This window comes from Epinephelus fuscoguttatus, linkage group LG3 (genome assembly GCF_011397635.1).
Source record: "Epinephelus fuscoguttatus linkage group LG3, E.fuscoguttatus.final_Chr_v1".
Lineage (NCBI taxonomy): Eukaryota > Metazoa > Chordata > Actinopteri > Perciformes > Serranidae > Epinephelus > Epinephelus fuscoguttatus.
Window position 1 is genome coordinate 41,939,339 of NC_064754.1, and position 19,138 is coordinate 41,958,476.

The 19,138-nt window shown below is 41.1% G+C and overlaps 1 protein-coding gene across 12 annotated transcripts in view; it reads left to right on the forward strand.

Annotated features, from left to right (window-relative positions):
* rbm47 (RNA binding motif protein 47) overlaps positions 1–19,036 on the forward strand; it is a 39,383-nt gene extending 20,347 nt beyond the window's left edge. For 6 of the 12 annotated variants that reach the window (XM_049572606.1, XM_049572610.1, XM_049572605.1 and 3 more), the window contains 6 exons: positions 8,976–9,840; positions 9,933–10,260; positions 10,728–10,751; positions 11,265–11,474; positions 13,461–13,657; positions 14,933–19,036. In XM_049572606.1, the coding sequence (XP_049428563.1) occupies positions 9,007–9,840; positions 9,933–10,260; positions 10,728–10,751; positions 11,265–11,474; positions 13,461–13,657; positions 14,933–15,184 (1,845 nt within the window). In that variant the 5' untranslated portion in view covers positions 8,976–9,006 and the 3' untranslated portion in view covers positions 15,185–19,036. Of the gene's footprint in view, positions 1–4,066; positions 4,161–8,975; positions 9,841–9,932; positions 10,261–10,727; positions 10,752–11,264; positions 11,475–13,460; positions 13,658–14,932 lie in introns of those variants that run through there. The other 6 variants (XM_049572608.1, XM_049572612.1, XM_049572615.1 and 3 more) reach the window with 6 other exon arrangements.
* Positions 19,037–19,138: the final 102 nt, after the last annotated feature.

Sequence of the window (19,138 nt, forward strand, 5' to 3'; positions counted from 1 at the left end):
TGCATAAAAGTTGCACCTGATCACACTGCAAAGACTACAGCCAACAGCCAACTAGCATGTACGTTCTGTGTCTGTGTGAGAGGAAATAAACCTCCATAGCAGCAGGTGGCTGTAGTCTGTATTTCTCATCCAAAAAGAGAAAGTGGAAGATCGACAGGATGGATTCAAGACAGTTACAGTCTTTAATACTCCTTGTGTTGCTTTATATCTATAATCAGCAAACAGCTCTTTCAAATAATACCTGTTTCACATTTTTAAGGATATAAATTATGAAGATATTTTTTGGACACGGTAAAGTTGTGTGAACTGCCTGAAACAATTAAATATTTTGAGATACCAAAAATCCCAGCAGGAAGTTTCTTTTTTTAGGCTACGTTCCTAAAGCAGTTAGTCAGTTTCTGCAGTCTGCAGTTTGTCTGAGAGGAACTGCTTCCAGGAAAACACAGCGTGGGACTAAACACTGCGGTGTACTCCTACAGGTCGTATCTCTCTACAGAAATAAACAGCAGGACCTCTGGTCTTGTGACACGCTACTCATTTACTTATATGGATGACTTGTAATAAGAGATGGCAGTCATACAGGCTCTATGGCCAAGATACTGATTACCAGCACAGCTTTATTGCTGACTTTATTCCTGCTCATTCGCAGGTTTTGTCTATGTGGCAGATTCCAGTGTATGTGTGTGTTCTGTGTGTGTGTGTGTGTTCTGTGTGTGTGTGTGTGTGTGTGTGTGTGTGTGTGTGTGTGTGTGTGTATGTCTGACCCTGGCCTTAATAGAGAACCAGCTTATCAGAGATAACCAAAGACTAATAGCCACTCTCTAATGTGATTACTTATGATTTAGGTCTAGTTAAGTAAATGCGTTTCAGCTTGAGCCCAATGTCAGTGGCAGGTTTACAGTGTTGAATATAAACGTAGGTGATTTCCAGTCTGCCATCACGAACAAACACCAATCCTGAGCCAGAATGTATGTATGGAAACACACTAGGCTGTTCTCATTTACTGTTAGTAGCCTACTTATACCTATGAAAGCAATGCAGTATACAACCCACGTCATTTTGAGCCAGGAGGCTGTGAACTACAAAATGCACGTAGGCAGGCGGTCGGGGTGATGGATGGGTCAAACCAACACAGGATTTGACCCAGGAGACCACTTTTTGCATCCTTGGTGAAACCAGAAGTCAGTGTTGAGTTATTTAAGTTATGTACACGTAACGTAACATAGTCATAATACATTAAGTAAGTAATGTTAAGATGTGCAACCATGATTCTTTTACTGAATCTAACCAGTTGGAGTGTAAATTCATAAGATACCATGCAAACCGTTTAATGTGCCAAACTTTTCATAAAATATTATGTGAAGATATGTTGGACACACACACTATCCCTGTATACAAAGTTGGTAATATTTTATACTTTTTGTGTCAACAAATCCCATTAAAAGATCAAAACAAACAATTGATCCAATTAACAAGTTCCTCTGTGCCACAGACCTTTATTGTTGTACCAAAACTACTAAAAACACATCATTGAGCCACACTGCTGCAATCAGTCACATGTTCCTTTGTTATGTTAATGTGGACACTGCATTTTATTTTTAGTTAATCCCACATATACAGTCCTGGTTTAAGGTTTTGTTACAGTCTGACAGACAGACTACTACATTAGCCTATATGTCACACCAAAGGCAGACACTGTTGTGTTACACGTCACACCTGTCTCACATCTTATGATGCTGCTGTTGTTTGGTCACCAGGACCACATTTTGCCATGAGGACACACACAGACTCATAAAGGGAGACTATGACCCAAAGACTTACAGTATACATAAATCTGAACTTAAAACCACAAGTAAAACACAACTAAAGACCTGATTAAACCTGAAGCAGCTGGTGTGTGTGATGTGTCTGACAAATGATCTAGTGAGTATGTACAATGATTACAGGCTGAGAGACAGTAAATGTTTTTACTAGTGGGGTCCAACGGTTAACCGTTGACCTGATGGTCTGTGCGGTCACCAGAACACCTAAAGCCTGTGAGGCATGTCTGAGTCCTGATTGGCTATGGCTAATGACTGACAGTTAATCTTTGACTTAGATTGACCTCCTTAGAGGAAAAGGCCTGATCTGTGAACCTGCTCCCCAGCAAACTGCGCTTTTCTTACTTTTGCGCACACGCCAAATGATTGCGCAAAATAACACACACACCTTCACATACTTTTACACACACCTTTACAGATACACCTTTTTGCTATTAATTATATGTAATTCACTCCTGCTAGTGTCATGGTAATGGCTTTGACAGTTTTATAATTAGTAGCTGATTACAGGTGCTACAGTTATATATATTGCTCTCTATCATGTGTGCTTTAATCTCTTCTTTTCTGTCTATCCATCATTCTTTATGCTAAATAGACTTTCTTCTTGGCTGTTTACTCAGTCGTTAAGGAGTGGGGCCAGTTTCAATAGCAGCTGAAACTCAGCGCACTGTTGACCACACACTGTGACTTTCATCTCTCTCCCTCTCACCCCATCTGCTCTCTCTCTCCCTCACTCCCTCTTTTCTTGCCCTTTCCAGAGACAGAAACTCTGAGCTAGTGACGGCTGTTTTCCTCTCAGTCGTCTCTCTATCTGCTCTCTTGACTGCCCAGGAAGGTGTGTGTTGTTTGCTTAAGTTAAGCTGTGCTAGGAACGTGTTCACCGTTGTTATGTACAAAAAAACACATGCATATGCCCAATTACACACACACACACACACACACACACACACACACACACAGTTGTAGTCTTGTGCTGACATGACATAAATCACTCTCGTGGTACCTCCCAGTCAGAATTTCCAAATGTCCTCTCAGAGTAAGACAACAACATGAGGAAGTATTCAGCATGAACATTTCCTGCCGTTTTCCCAATTTATGCAACTATCAGCACAAAACCCTTGAAACCAATGAAAACTACTTTTCCCATCAGCCCACTCTCCTGCCCACTGTGTCTTCACTGGTAACAGAGGGAAGATTTCTGGGTTTGTGCAACAGCTGCGTCAGTGTGTGCATTTATCAGTGGTGGAAGAGTATTCAGATCCTTTAAGGACCAATAAACTAATGTAGGAATATAATCAGCAACATGTACTTAAAGCATCATTAAAGCATTGAAGCTAGTTTTAACTACTTTATATACTGTAAGGTAATTTAGTCCAGTCCAATCTGAGGGGTCATGAGATGAACATATATATATATATATATATATATATAAACAACAACAACAACAAAAATAAAAAATAAAAATAAGAATAAGACCCCCCCCCCCCTCAAAATCTACATATTGGAGCATTTCACCTCTTTTGGGCTAAAAAAAAGGCCTCATCTTAACACTTTCTAATTAAGGGTTCAAAGGCCAAAATCTGTTAAATCTTTTCATATATATGTAAAATCTGAAAAGAAACAACTAGAACTGTCAACCATGAATGAAGAATCCAAAAACTGCGAACATCCTTGATAAATTAAAGTTGAGGATGCCGCATTAAAATACAGCAACTCTATATCAAAACATCTGTGCATAAACTCTGCTCTGAGCAGAGATCAAGCGCATGTGCTTGCCTGTGCACTTGAGATTGTAAATGAATGTTTTCATGTAGTTTTGATTTTGTTAAACATTGCCCCCCTTTACTTTAATTCAACAAGAATTTTCTCAGTTTTTGGATTATTCGTTCACTGTGGAGGCATACGAGAAAAACAACATTTTCTTCAAGAATTGAATGTAGCACTGGGTGAGTAATTGATATACAAATGATCAGTTTGTGGGTGAAGTATTCCTTTAATCACAGTACTTGATTTGAATGTAAAAAAAATGCTTTCCACCACTGGTATTTTTGTGTGTTTATGTATATTGTCTACATAAAAAACTTTCTACTACACCTCAGAAGTAGGGCTGGGATCCGCCCACGAACACATACACACTCACACAAAGTACCTGCCTAGCTCCTCCCTCACCAGCTCTCATGCTTGCAGTTTTGGCTCAGTGTGTGTGTGTGTGTGTGTGTGTGTGTGTATAGAGGAGGCTGGCCTCTGTGCTCAGTGCCCTGCTGTACCTGTCTCTCATGGAGGTGGACTTACACTCCCAGAGCAGGCAGCCAGGCAGCGGAGCACTGTGAAGCAACAGGGGTAGCTATATCCTCCCATCTGACCGCTCTCTGCTTCTCCTTCCTCTTCTCTTTTCCACCAACATCCCTCTGCTACGATACCCTCCTCAAGATTTCTGCTTTGTTTCAGTCTCACTTCCCTCTCTCTGCAACTGCCTTTGGTTTTATAGAAATTCTTCAGCCTTCATAGACATGTTTTTGCAACTGGAGACTTTGTAAAGATCATTGTTTAACATGAAGGCAGGCTTGAATAGTATCTGCATGACTCAGCTGCTTTAACGTTATCTATCGGGTGTGTGTTATGTGCAGGATTGGAGTGTTTGTGAGAGTTGGTGTTTCATTGATCCTCTTCTGCTGCCTTGTGACCCTGTAGTTGGGGACTGCTGGGTAAACATATCCACGTGTGTGCACATACAGCTAAGATGGCGGCTTCCGTGGGCCTGTTTTCTCCAGTGCACTGGATCAGTGTCACTCAGGATAGAACAGCAAACTAAGAGACGCATTGTTCCTTACTGTTGAACACATACTTTGGTTTTCTTTGCTCCATAATCTGCGATAAATTGGGAGTCGGAGAGAGGTTTGTTGGCTCACAATCTTCTGAATAACATTTGCGAATGCTCCAGAGAATACATGATAGCAGTGTTGATTTAACGTCAGGTCAGTGGCATAAATACTAAAGGAACTTTGCCTCATTTGCTTGTTTGAAGAAAAAGATGGGATTTGCCAGCAGAGGTGGATCTGTGTTTATGATATGACCTAGAGGAAGCCAGTAAAAGCCTTTTTGTCTGCTCATAAAGCAATTCAGCCCCCAGTAACATGTTGTTAGTACGTAGAGAATCAGGTGCTTCTATCAATCATAAACACAATGTAATGGACAATCTCCACTGCAATAACTGGAACACTTTAACCCGGCAGGGTGGCACCTTTACCCAATCAAATCGCTGCTCTTTAACCTCCTATTGCAGTGAGCAGGCCAGCCAGCTCTTCCCTCCATGTGCTACTCTGAGTTCACAACCTTTGACCAGGTGAACTCTGTGTCTGAGCTCTGTAGATTATGTTTTTCCTAAAGCTGCTAGCTGTTCCTGTTGTGCTGCAACAAAGAGGTAAAATCGGGATACAAGAATCGCACATAAGCTTTGTAACATTCTAGTTTCTTAATAACTGAGATGCCAGCTGTAAATCTTTACGATCTCAGTGAGTAAAGGCTGTGATTTGTGTTTGTCACGGTTAATCATCTACCTGTCCCTGCCTCAGTTTTCTCTCTCTCTCTCTCTCTCTCTCTCTCTCTCTCTCTCTCGCTCTCACACACACACAGACACACACGCATATAGACACGATTGCAGAGCTTTCAACCAAATCATTGTTTTTTTACTTTATATTCTTTTCTAGATTTCCTCTTTTATGTTGCATTACTTCCCTACTGCTTTTGTTGCACACTCTTTCAGATACACTTAGTTTCCAAAAGAACCCCCCCCCCCAAAACACACACACACACACACACACACACACACACACACACACACACACACACACTTATTGTTCTCATTTTCTTAATATTATGCAAGGGGAGAGAGGTTGTAACAGGCCATCTGAGTTCCGCTTCGCCTCTGACACACACTGAGTGCTGAGATTTCCTGACTCTAGGAAAGGAAAGGAAAACCTCAGCACAACAGTGGTCTGGACTGAGGAAGTTAGGAATATCTCCAAGTGGTCAAAAGCAGGAAGTAGGTTATCCCCATGCTAAAACTGAACACTCAATATATTGGATTTTTGACAAACACAAAATGTACAGTTAAAGGGAAACTTTGCCAATTTTCAACCAGCTTTGTGTCATAACAGTGTCGGTTCTATGTGTAAATGAACTGTGGTAAACTTCTCTCTGTCTTGCCAGCACCCAGATCTCCCTGCTCATTTGCCAGCTCAAATCCACCGGATCACACAAAATGCGTAATTCAGTGGGCGTTCACTAGCTCTTGGGTGTTGCTCAAACTACAGATAGTTCCTCCACATTTTTGTATGACTGCTGCCACCACACACATAGAGAGTATAGAAGCAGATCGAGAGAGAGAGACCAGCCCTTTCTCTCTTACCCCTTTCTACCAAATTAGCTCTGGTTGTTGAACTGGATCCATCCAGGACTTTGTAATCAAGGATGTGTCATCAACATAAGGCATTGCTCAATTCACAACTGAAGCAAACAGTAGTAGCAAGATGGCAGATGGCACTGAAACTCTTGATGCATTTTTACAGATATTTGCTTCATCCAAAAACAAGCATGGACAAACTATTAATAACACCACTGCACAATCTTTTTTTTTGCAAGGATTTCTCACTTGGCGTCTCTATTGTTGCCCTCCCCATCCTCTCTTTCCAACTTTAGAACATGACACACCCACTGATGTCGTCACAGTTCGCACTTCAAGTCAAGAAAACTGCTATTTTTTGGTTCCAGCTGAGAACCAACTTTTCAAGTTCCTAACCAATTTATTTTTGGTGGAAATGCTCTGAGCGGTTTATAATTGGGTGCGGGTCTGCGGGAACTTGTTTCATGTTGGTAAAAAAGGGATATCTGGCTCTCTTAAACACACCAAATGCAGATCAAACAGTAGGCAGTGCTGATCAAATATAAACCAATATTCGGTTACTGTGTTGCCTGTTTCTCTTCTAAAATGTCTTCAGAAACATATTTTAGCACACTGTTAAATTGCATTACAAGATCATATGTTAAGAGCCGGCTGCCATATTGTTTTTGGACAAGCCAAAAGCAACTCAAGTGCATTGTGGTAGTTGTAGGTTTTCTACCTCTTAAGCAAAAGTGAATGCCCTTTTTCTCTGTTTTCTGTGGTCATGTGGCACCAATTTCAATAGTATTAGCGTCTCTACTGCATGGACAGCCCGGTTTTATGATAAGACCATCCAGCAGTTTTTTTAAGAGCCCTAAAATGACTACAGTACTCTGTTACACACAATGTCAACCCCACAGTGTCACACAGCGTCTTTTTATCACCAAGCAGAACTCCCAGAGTGAATATTGTCCTCCCTTTGTCATCAGTCTGACGAGATAAGGCTGATAAGAGACAGAGTCATGTTAGCACTTCACACGATAGGAGGAACAGAGGTTGAGCTGTGGAGGCAACTCAGACACAAGTAATAGAAAGCTGTTACAGTAATATATCAGGCTCTTTTCGGCAAAATTTGAGTGATGCTTTTGAAAAATATTTTCTTTAGTGCAGAAAAGGGAACTGCATCCTCGCTGAGCAGAATCAGAAAGTGTGTCTACAAACTAGATGTCCACATAATTCTGTCAAAAACTGATGCTTTTATATAATCTAATGTCATCTTGACCTATGTCAACATGCAGCAACCAACTCCTGGCTAAAGATAGCAGGAGGAAACAACATCCAGTCCCTCCCCTCTCAGTTTATGCCGTTTTGTTTTCCTCTTTGCCCCTCTACTGTACATCAATAAATGAATGAAGGAATATTTTGCTTCAGCCAGAATGTATGTCCGCAATATTTAAGGCATTTAATTCTATCGAGCTAACATTTGCATCATTTTTATTCCTCTGTGGATGAGGTGTGCACTACTTTGCAGGTAATTCTAAGCCCTGCAGCCTTGGGCGAACTAACAAGTGAACAGGTGTGTGTGTGTGTGTGTGTGGGGGGGGGGGGGGGGGGTCAAGGCAAATGAGTCTGTGCGTTGCCATGGTTGCTTGGCTTAGTAGTGTTTTACCTTTGTTGACTGCCTTACCTATTTCAATCAAAGTCCAGGCAATCTTGTGACGCACAAACGCAGACCCACACACACCCACCCACCCACACACACACACACACACACACACACACACAGGTTTTTTTTTATTTGGCCTGTTTGCTTACATGACGTTGAGTCTCTCACAAAAACTAGTTTGCTTTGTAGTCTGCTGTAATTGGCTGCCTCAGTGTTGCACAGTGTTGTCCGCAGTGTGGAGATTTGGGGATTTAAAATGCTGTGGATTTTTCCGTTCTGAATGCTGGCAGTGTTGGAAAGTAAGAGAGTAAGAGGTTTATGCTCGGGAAGCCGATTTCTGATTGTTCTCTGTTCCTCTTATAGGGCTGCAGCCCTTAATGAAGTGGTGCACACACAGAAACACACAGACACACACACGCACAGAAAAAGCTGCACTCATAACACTTATGATAAAAAAAGTTGAAAGTCCAACACCCTCTTGTGGTGAGTGTGCAACAGGTTCATGTGTAATATAGATGAATGTGCACAGTCTTCTGTCACTGCGTGGAGTCATTGGGGTCATATCTTACACAAAATTCCTCATATAGCTTAACTCCAACTTGTCTAACTTACTGCTGACACACACACACACACACACACACACACACACACACACAATGAGCATGTGACCTAGTCATACTCAGTGAACCTTGAGCTGGAGGTTTCAGGGTTTACAGCGGTTCATTCTCTCTGATAGGGGTTAGAGGTCAGCAAGCGAGCAGCTCAACAAAACAAGGTTGTAAAACCAATGATAGGGGAAGGTGGGATGGGATTTATAGATGCTGTATTTTCATGGTTCTGTCCAAGTGTCACATTATTTGCCATGGTTAGTTTGTTAGGTAGGTAATCTTGCATGTGATTGCTCCTGCAAACTGATGATCATTTTGTTTTGAAAAGCAAGCATATTATGGGTTTTTGTTGTTCCAGATGCTTAAAAAGGCAGCTTCTCAACATTAATACGTTTTTCTTATTTTTATTCCTTCTAGTATTTCCTGTTCCTTCTTGTATAGCAGTTGGTTTATACAGCTTAGTGTAATTTCATAAGCCTGTCTCTCTTTGCCCTCCTCAGGCCCCAGATCTGATTGGATGGTTTTGTCAGAATGACAGCCGAAGATCCCGCTTCCTCCTCGACCATGAGCAATAACGCTGCCCCCAAACCCTCCAAACCTGCTGGTGCCTCCCACCACCCTCTGCATGGACAGATAAACATCCCTGAAGGAGTTGCAGGTGCTCCCAATGAGGCTGCACTGGTGTCCCTGATGGAGCGCACTGGCTATGGTATGGTCCAGGAAAATGGTCAGCGTAAATATGGCCCTCCTCCTGGTTGGAATGCTGCAACTCCACCACGTGGATGTGAAATCTTTGTGGGCAAGATCCCACGGGACGTTTATGAGGATGAGCTGGTCCCAGTGTTTGAGTCTGTTGGACGCATCTATGAGATGCGGCTGATGATGGACTTTGACGGGAAGAACAGAGGGTATGCATTTGTGATGTACACAGAGAAACATGAGGCCAAGCGTGCTGTCCGTGAGCTCAACAACTATGAAGTGCGGCCCGGGAGGCTGTTGGGGGTCTGTTCTTCCGTGGACAACTGTCGTCTTTTCATTGGTGGCATCCCCAAGACCAAAAAGCGTGAGGAGATTCTGGAGGAGGTCTCCAAGGTGACGGAAGGGGTACTAGATGTGATAGTTTATGCCAGTGCTGCAGACAAGATGAAGAACAGAGGCTTTGCCTTTGTAGAGTATGAGTCACACCGTGCAGCTGCCATGGCTCGCAGGAAGTTGATGCCTGGGCGTATTCAGCTTTGGGGCCACCAGATTGCAGTGGACTGGGCTGAACCAGAGATTGATGTAGACGAAGATGTTATGGAGACAGTGAAAATCCTCTACGTAAGAAATCTTATGATGGAGACCAGTGAGGAGACGATCAGACAGGTAGGACTGGCAGTTTCATGGTGCATGCTGTGCAAGAAGCGGTACAATAGCTTACCATTCTTAACCAATCACCTATTTTCTGTGTAAACCAGGTTTTCAGCCAGTGGAATCCTGGATGTGTTGAACGTGTGAAGAAAATCCGTGACTATGCCTTCGTCCACTTTACTTCTCGGGATGATGCTGTTATGGCCATGGACCACCTTAATGGCACAGAGGTGGAAGGGTCCTGCATTGAGGTGACACTCGCCAAGCCAGTTGATAAGGAGCAGTACTCGCGTCAGAAGGCCTCCAAGGGAGCTTCTGCCACTCCAGAGCCTACTCAGCAGAACTATGTCTACCAGTGTGATCCCTATACATTGGCCTACTACGGTTATCCCTACAACACTCTCATTGGACCCAACAGAGACTACTTCGTCAAAGGTTAGAAGTCATTCTTTCTACTTTTGTACCAGTATTGATCAGTTGCAAAAGCCACAATGTTTTTCTTGACACCGTTTATTTTTGTAAATATTGGTGGCAGCAGAAACTCTATGGGCCAATGCACTGCTAAAGATCTCAAAATGCCATTCAAAAGTTGCTATTGTAGGAGCAATGACAAACCCACACTATCAGTAGGGAACTATGATTTTTAAATTGTCATGATAATGATGATTTAATATTTGATGACTAGAATATCATTTGACAGACATTTTAAAATCTTAACTTGATGAGGGTTTGTGGCTTAAAAATCAGAGACATGTTGTTAAAGGCAAAGACAAAACAAGGTGATGGACCAATGAATGCTAATCCCATTACCTTTGATGATTGATTATGTATGGTGTTTGGGTGGTAGAAGGATAATCTATTTGACCTTCAACAATCATTGTGTTTTGGTTTTCTCTCCAAAGGATCCCCAATGATACAGAACAATGGTAATCTCTCACATCCTTATTCCTACTCATTCCTTCAATGAACAATGAGCTCTCTTACCATGTCACAAACTATACATTTTCTAACACCATCCTTTTCCCGCTGTGCTGTCACCTCCCATTTCATGCTGGGTTATTGCAGAGATCACAACAAAGCTAAAGATGTAACATCGAGGAATACCATTTCATAGTGCCATGAACTTGATCCATCTGATTTAAGAGTCAGAGTAGCGCTCAAGAAAAAGGCCAAACCGGACCCAAAGAACTCCAAAAAAATCCTGAGCTCAAACAGAAATTTCCGGTTGCAACTGCACTTCATGAGCAGATTTTTGCCTTAAATTATAGCTGAAGGACTCTTCTTGCTACCTCAGTCCTGATACTTTTGAACAAGTTCTAAACCCAACATAAAATCTCCCCTTCCATGTCGCCCAACGCACCTTTAAGTAAAAGTTACCTCTACTGCCCAAATCCTAAACCACAAGCCCTGTCATCATATTACTTTAATTGTATTTTAAGCAGGTACTGTGCGAGGTCGTGGTCGTGCTGCTGCAGGTAACCGTACCCCTGGACCACGGGGGTCATACCTGGGGGGTTACTCTGCTGGTCGTGGCATCTACAGCCGCTACCATGAGGGCAAGACCAAGCAGCCCGAAAAGCCCTATGAGCTGATGCCCAGTCTGGAGCTCGCTGCCTCTGTCAACCCCGTTGGCATCAAACCTGGCACAAGTCAGTGACATAGATATATATCCCTCCGTATCCTTGCCCATCTCAAAAGCCTTTGTTAAACCTTCCAGCTCACAATTTTCTATCTCTCTCTCCTGTGTGGTTTGAGGAACATTTTGTAAATCAAAATTGTGGCTGTTGCTGGATGGTCAGGCGCAAAAGGACTTCCTTTCTCTTTAATAATGACACTTAATATCTGTCCTTTCTAGCATGACCAGAAAGTAACTGCTATGATTTGTTCCTTTATTCTGTCCTTTTTTTTCCCTCTATATCAGAAATTTGTCTTACTAGGTGTTCAGACCAGAAACAGCACTGTGTTAAAAGAACACAAGGGGCTACGTTGTTGGGGACATAATGTTGAGATGGTGAAAAAACAGTTAAAGGCCATCAGACACCAAATCACTGCACAGTGGTTTAAGAAACCATTAGAAAGGACTGTACAATCCTCTGCCATGATGATCACCCTGGCCACTTTACAGACTGATCTACCTCTAACATATTTCACTGGCAATGCTTTACATTGTGTTGAGGCAAAAATTGACTTTCTTGCTAGATGAAACTACATTTATTGGCTTCTTTGCTACATCTATTAGCAACCCCAATGCAGTGGTTTCGTTTAACTGAATACGGAATCCATGTTTCTTCTCACAGTGCTGTTGTCTGTCTGAACATGGCCATTGTTATGAGGGGACCAGTAGTTCCACAATCTCCTTTTACACATGCACTCAACTCCAATTCTTTACTGAAAGGTGGTTGACATTATTTTGAATGTAAAACAAATACATACATCACGAAACCCTTGCTTTTTCTATTCATATGAAGTTGTTTTCTTTTTTTTTTCGTTTCTCCTGTGTAGAAGCAGCTGCTTTAGCTTTGTTAGTGTTACACTTTCAGTCAAGAAAAGGAGTTGAAATGCAAAACTATACTCATAAACTAAAGATTATTTATCTCCTCTTTTCTATTGTGTCCACTCTATCCTGATCACTTAAAGGATAATACCAGTGTAATGTAGGGTCGCAGAACAATGTATACTGCAGTATACATTTATTCTACACATATGACCTTCATAATTTTGTTTTGTTTTTTAAATATGAGGTCTAAACTGTAAAACATGGCCTGAAATCAGCTGCTGCCCCAGCAAAGAGGAATGTAGTAGTAAAGCTGTAAGGTGGCTTCTATTTAAAGGATTATTTCCTGTTTTTTCTTCCCTCTTTCCAGGAAATGCAAATGCACTGACATGAATGGGGCAAATCAAAGCAACTCACATAAGACCATAACAAAACAGTAAAAAAGTTGCATGTTTATGTTGGTGGATCATTAAAATTCTACAATTCAGATTTGTTTTTATACCGTAGAATAATGATAGTGATAGAAATGCACACACTGGTATTATTTTTTAGGTTTATTACTAAACACAAAATAAATATATTTACCAGATTGTTTTTCAACATAAATTTGTTGTTAATATTAACATTGTGTATTTGGTGATCAGAGGTCCTTTTTGTAAAATGGCCCTCCTTGATGCTCCTTCTGGAACGATTTGACCCCAATCTGGCGCTCGGTCTTAGTCCTGGACTGTGTGGAATCACAGGATCACCACCAGATTGAAAAGACTTTTGTCCATCTGAAACAATGACTGACGTTGTGTTCACTCTGTGTGTATGTTTGTGTGTGTGTGTGTGTGTGTGTGTGTGTTGGAGCATTGAGGTTAATCCACACCATCATAATCCGAATCACACCGCAACACCAACTTGTGTAACTTCTTATTTTTTCCCTTCTTAACTAAATTGTTTCCTTCAACTTGGATTGCTTCAGCAACTACGTCTATCATAGATTCCCTTTAGATCTGAGTTTGTCTTTTTCATGGGTGCATGTACGTGTGATTATTTCTTGTATTTTTAATGCAAACATGACATCATCTCTTACTCATTGCCTGCAGTCGACCTGTCTGTTATCCAAGCTCTCATTCTTGTGTCTCTTTATGTGCAGTGGCATTGCCAACTCTGGGTGGGCAGTACCCAGTGTTCAGCACGGCTCCTGCAGCCAAGCTGATGGAGGAGGGGAAGGTGCACACGGTGGAGCACCTTATCAACCCTCTGGCCATGCAACACCCTGAGCACACCCCTGCTACTGCTGCTGCTGCTGCCACCGTCCTACCTGCAGTCTCCACCCCTCCACCTTTTCAGGTGTGCCTTTGACAGTTATATGTTTCACAGACACATAAAAATGTTTGAATTTTATTTATGCCGATAAAGGTATGAAATGCCCAGCTCCATCTCAGGACATGTTGTTTCATGCATTAAACACTGTCCAGTGTGTGCTGCATCATACAGTGGCCTATCTATGAGTCAGATTTTGCACCACTCCACTGAATTAGCAATGAACTATAACATCATTGGAGTCATAACGGCCAGTTTCAAAATGATCAAATCTGTTGCAGCAGAACCAGAGCCATCATCTTTTTAATTCGATGCATGCTTCGATCTTTGTCAAAACATGGCACCTACATTACCCACGATGCAACCCTTCAATTGTGTTATGCCAATAGCTGCTAATGTAGCCTTGAGTCTCTAGCCTCAAGCAGAGACGAGGACCAGACAACACTTCTTTCCCACACACCTATATTTTTATATTTGTGTCAAATAAACATAGCGGAGTAAAGATTTATACTCTTTATACTATGCATGGAATTGACACCATACATCTCCCCAGAAACTATAACTATATAGCTAACTATATGTAGCTATGCACCACAGATGGAACAGTGGAAACAAAGCTTTTGCTTGCCTTTATTTCACAGATAAGAAACAATAAATTGTGAAGATAATAAAGTCCCCACAAAAGAACATTTTAAGTCCTGTGAGGATTTATCCTGGCTTCATATGAGTAGAAGAAAGTCTGCTTGCCACTAGGCTAATTTATGCAATGTAAAATGCCATAGGCTTATGCTAATAACGTTAGCATTTTGTACATGTAGGGAGAACATGTCTGAAATAAGACAATTGTTTGGTCTGTGAACCTTGTAAGTTAAAATTGAGCCAAATTTTGTACTTGTGTTTAATAATGTCATTGTTAAGCTACATTTTATGTGTGTTTTCAATCAATCAAACTTTACAGCCCTTCACAGAAACTTAACACAGAGGCATAGAAACCCTATGACCAACTAGTACTGTGGTGGTGTAATTGCAAAGTGAAACTGACACACAGCTGCACAAATATAAATGCTCACAACATGTCCCCTGTGTCCCGCAATGTAAATTATGCCCCTGTATCCCACCACTGATTATGACACACATTTCTTATTTGAACTTAATGCTGGCCTTTTCAAGGTGAAAATCGAGAATGAATGTATTCAGTTGAGAGTTGAATGCGTCTGTTCAATGAATGTACAATGAATCTGCGCAATGCTTTAGAAATCCTCTTACTCACTATGGTCCTTCTGTTCTTCCTGCATCTCCCAGGGCCGTCCTATCACTCCAGTCTATGCCATGGCCCATAATGTACAGCGTATCCCAGCAGGTGGTGGCCTGTATGGAGCTGGATACGTCCCCATCACAAACTACGCTGCCAACACAGCAGCTCTGGCCGCTCTGCAGAAGAATGCAGCGGTGGCGGCTGCAGCATATGGCGGATACGCAGGCTATGCGGTGCCACAGGCCTTTCCCGCCGCAGCCTTCCAGCTGCCCATCCACGATGTCTACCAGACATATTGAGTCTGAGGGTCAGACCACGTTAAAAAAAAAGTTTAACCCCTGCTTGTGACTGAACCATCACCACAATGTCTGTTTTATCATACAGAAACATCACTTGAACACATGGACATCCAAAAGCTCTAAAGGAAGGAAGCAAACATTTAGAAAACGGACAGAAAAACAGTGACGTCACACATCTGTCCCACCTACTGGCCTCGGTATGTACTGGACCAAAGGCAACTATATGACAGGCTTAGTTATGCAGCATCACTGTAGTCCACACACTGAGGGAACCTACCTGTACGTGGTGACAATCATCCCCCAACAATAAGCATTAACTCCTAATAACAATCGTCTCTCTGTCTTGCTCTATGTGTCTCTGACCCCCGCCATCTTGTTGCTACGGCAACAGAAACACTGAAGGTACATTTGAGTATTTATGAAGAGAAGATAAATATTTAAGGTTTTATTCTCTGTAGATTATTAATGGAGCGACATTTGTCCTCTGAAGCAGGAAAGATAGACCTTTACACTGTCTAATATTTTTTTAACTGTAAAAGCTTGGGGGCAAAAAGAAAGAGAAATTAATTGAAAGAAAATAAAAATACAACAGGAACTACTGACAAGAGAGGATTCCACTGAAGACAACTGCTTTTGGATATACTAATGCTTTGTTTGCATTATTATATAGTATTTTAGCCAATTCTACATGCTGTAGGTGATGCTGTCCGTCCATGCTGGTTGAATGTGTAAGCTTCAAACATGCCTGTTTGGTACGTTTTGGTTTTATTTAGTTTCATTTTTATTTTGGTTGTTTTAAATGAAGGTTTCTAAGTGTTGTGTTTATTTGCTTATAATTAGTTTGCTTGTTTTCATGTCTCCTCTTTAACTTTTGGAAACATATTATCTTGGTTTGTTTGAAGAAAAAGTTGCTAGCCAAATAATATTATTGTGGCAGATTCCTTTGGGAACAAATACTAGAAAAAGAAAACTGGAAATGTTTTTGAACATGATTTATGTATAAGCCTGACAGACAGCGACACCATGTATACTGAGATGTTCTCCATCCTCAGAAACTGCGCTGACAGGGGACTCAGACTGAACAGATGTTAGTTGTTTTTTTTTTCTCTCATTTATGTATGTCTTTATTATTGTGTTTTTGAATTGTTTTACTTTTGAAAGCTGAACAAATATGGACAGAAATAAGAGACATTTTTTCTATGTGGGCTGGGACACTCTGCCACTTAAGCGCTCCTGCATTTGCTGATAGTAGCCAAAAAAAAAACAAAAAACAAAAAAAAACACTTGAAGGGATGGTTCAGATTGTTTTGAAGCAGGGTTCATCAATATCAACTTAAAGTGTACCCTAAATTAAGAGTGTTTCCACTGCTTTACCGTAATGCCAGACAGTGATTTTCAATGGGAAAATGAAGCCGTTAAATCACTCTCCTTAAAACCAGTCTCCATTGAGAAAAACAGTGATTTAACATTGCGGAACACAGTAGCTGCTGGTCCACCACTGCCACAAACAATGATTTTGTTTGTGTTGTTGGGAGACTTTGGCATTTAAAAGAGATAGTTCGGATTCACCAAAGTCATACGGTAATACTAACTAATTTATCGAAGGAGCGGTAGACCAGCAGCTCCTGTGTTCAGCAAGATAAAATTACTGTTTTTCTCAGTGGAGTCTGGTGGCTTTCACGAGAGCATGGATGGCGAGCTGAAACCCTTAACAGCTTCCCTGTTGAAACAGGCTGTCTGTCGGAAAGGTAAAGCAGTGGAAAATACTCTCAATGTAATGTGCACTTAACCTGATATTGATTTTTTTAGGAGGTATATTTTATGTGGCTAAAATCTGTTTTGCTGCTGACCCTTCCACAGCAGTACATTGTTAAGCTTCTGTGTCTGCATTCCAGCCTGCGTGTCCTAACTGGGGTCATGCCGACTGACATCTACTGTATGTAACCCACTGACTATGCATAGGTACCTCATACAACCACACTTCAAAAAATCTGAACTATCCCTTTAAGGCCACATACACTCCAGTTTCCTGATATCAGAAAGATTCTATGTGCCTGACTACAGTGCCTTACATCTGTATGTGCCACCTTGTGCTTTTCACTGTGCCTTTTGTAACAATGTGAAGCCCCTGAGGTTGGCACAAAGAGGAAAGATCTGTGCATGGCGCCAGAGTTTCCTCCACTGATATTTCCAATAATTTATGGTATTACTGTGTTTTGGTGAGACAAGTAGGTTTCAGTCTCTGCAGTCAGATGTGACAAGGCTACCTCTATCCTGTAGTCTCTTCTCTGAGCGCTCCTGCAGTAACACTCCTTAGGCCTCTTTATTTCTCGTCCTCCAAACTGTGCTTGACCGAGGTGCACTTAAATGTATTTATAAAAGGCAAGAGATTGTGACTCCTAGATGAAGAGATATTGAATGCTGAGCATGAATTAATGTATGAACTGGGCCAGTTTGGGCATTTCTCAATTACTGTATGTGTGACAGAGTTTTCCTCGCAGGTAAAGCATTAAAAAATTTCCCCTCCTGAATGTTTAGTAGGCACTTTTTAAACTCTGCGGTGTGTTGAAAACAAGTTTGGAGTGGGAAAAACTGGAGCGATACCTCACGCTGAAATATACAAGTAGCCATGCACGTATGTGCTATAACACACAAACATAATGGATGCAAGCAACTGCTGATCATAAAGTCACATGCTGCATTAACCATCTTTGTATAACAGAGTGCAAAACATTTGTAATTGTCAACCAATTCTGGTAGTTTTGCCTTTTCGAACCCAAATGTTTTGTTGGGGTTATTCTCTGCTTAGAAGAGAATATTCTAATTTTCTATCACCTCCTCAGATTTTTACTAAAGTTTGTACACACAAACATACTGGGTTTGTCTTTGAAGATGGCCTGAATCATAAACTACATTTCATGTCCAACAGATTGATTATCCACAGCAAGCAAGATGTATTTGTCTCATCTACACCTCTTTGCCACCTCTCTCTCCTCTGAAACTGGATTTGACGTAGAAAACAAACTGCTGATAACTGCTTTATTATTTTCCTGTATGATGATAATAAGTCAGGATATATTTAATATATGCATTACGTGTTTTGTCTATGAAGTGAGAAGAAAAGGTATAATATATTCTAAAACGTATTTCTTTTCTTTATGTACACCTTTTTTAGGGATGAAAAGTCAGAGTAACAAAAGTAGAGAAAAAAACTTTTTTTTTTTTTTTTTGCCAAAGTGTCCAATAGTTTTTAAAAATTCAAGGTTATTGTGTTTTTGTTATGTTTAATATTCTGTTTGCTATTTTGTACTGGATGTGGTGTTATGAGTGGGAACATGAAGGCCTTCTCGTTTAGCTACGTTTTATCAGTTATGACTAAAAACTAAAACTCCATTGCTGTGTTTAAACCCATTGGCACAGTGAGCTATTGGTGTTGCAACTTCACTGATTGTGTCAGTTTTGGCTAAACTGTTAAAAGTCTGATCGTGATTTAACAGCCATCCAAACTTTATGTGTTAGACCGCAGGAAACGGTGTCCCTCTGTTTCTGCCTCCCACTCAAAACACCTGCTTTACTTTCTATTGCCTGCATTTCACCCACACTACAGCAGCAGGATGAACTTGTGCTCCTTGTGTCAGTGGTGTGGATCGACATATGCCTAGTTTAACATAGGTGTTACCATTTAAACTCCTCCTAGTGTGTGCCTTATTGCCAAGATGTGCCCTTTGCTATACCTTTGTAGACCTATGCAGACTGTTTTCTATCTAAAGGTTTGTTTTTAAAAAAAAAGCTTGTTCTGTACTGTCATATTTATAGTGAAAAAGTAGATAAATAAAGCATTTTCAAAAGGAAGCAATGCTGTCATTCATTCTGTACCTCTACATGTTTGTCTGAGTTCAAAGACAGAAACTGACTAAACCATGTCAACTTGCCTTAGTTTTAGATTAAGCCACA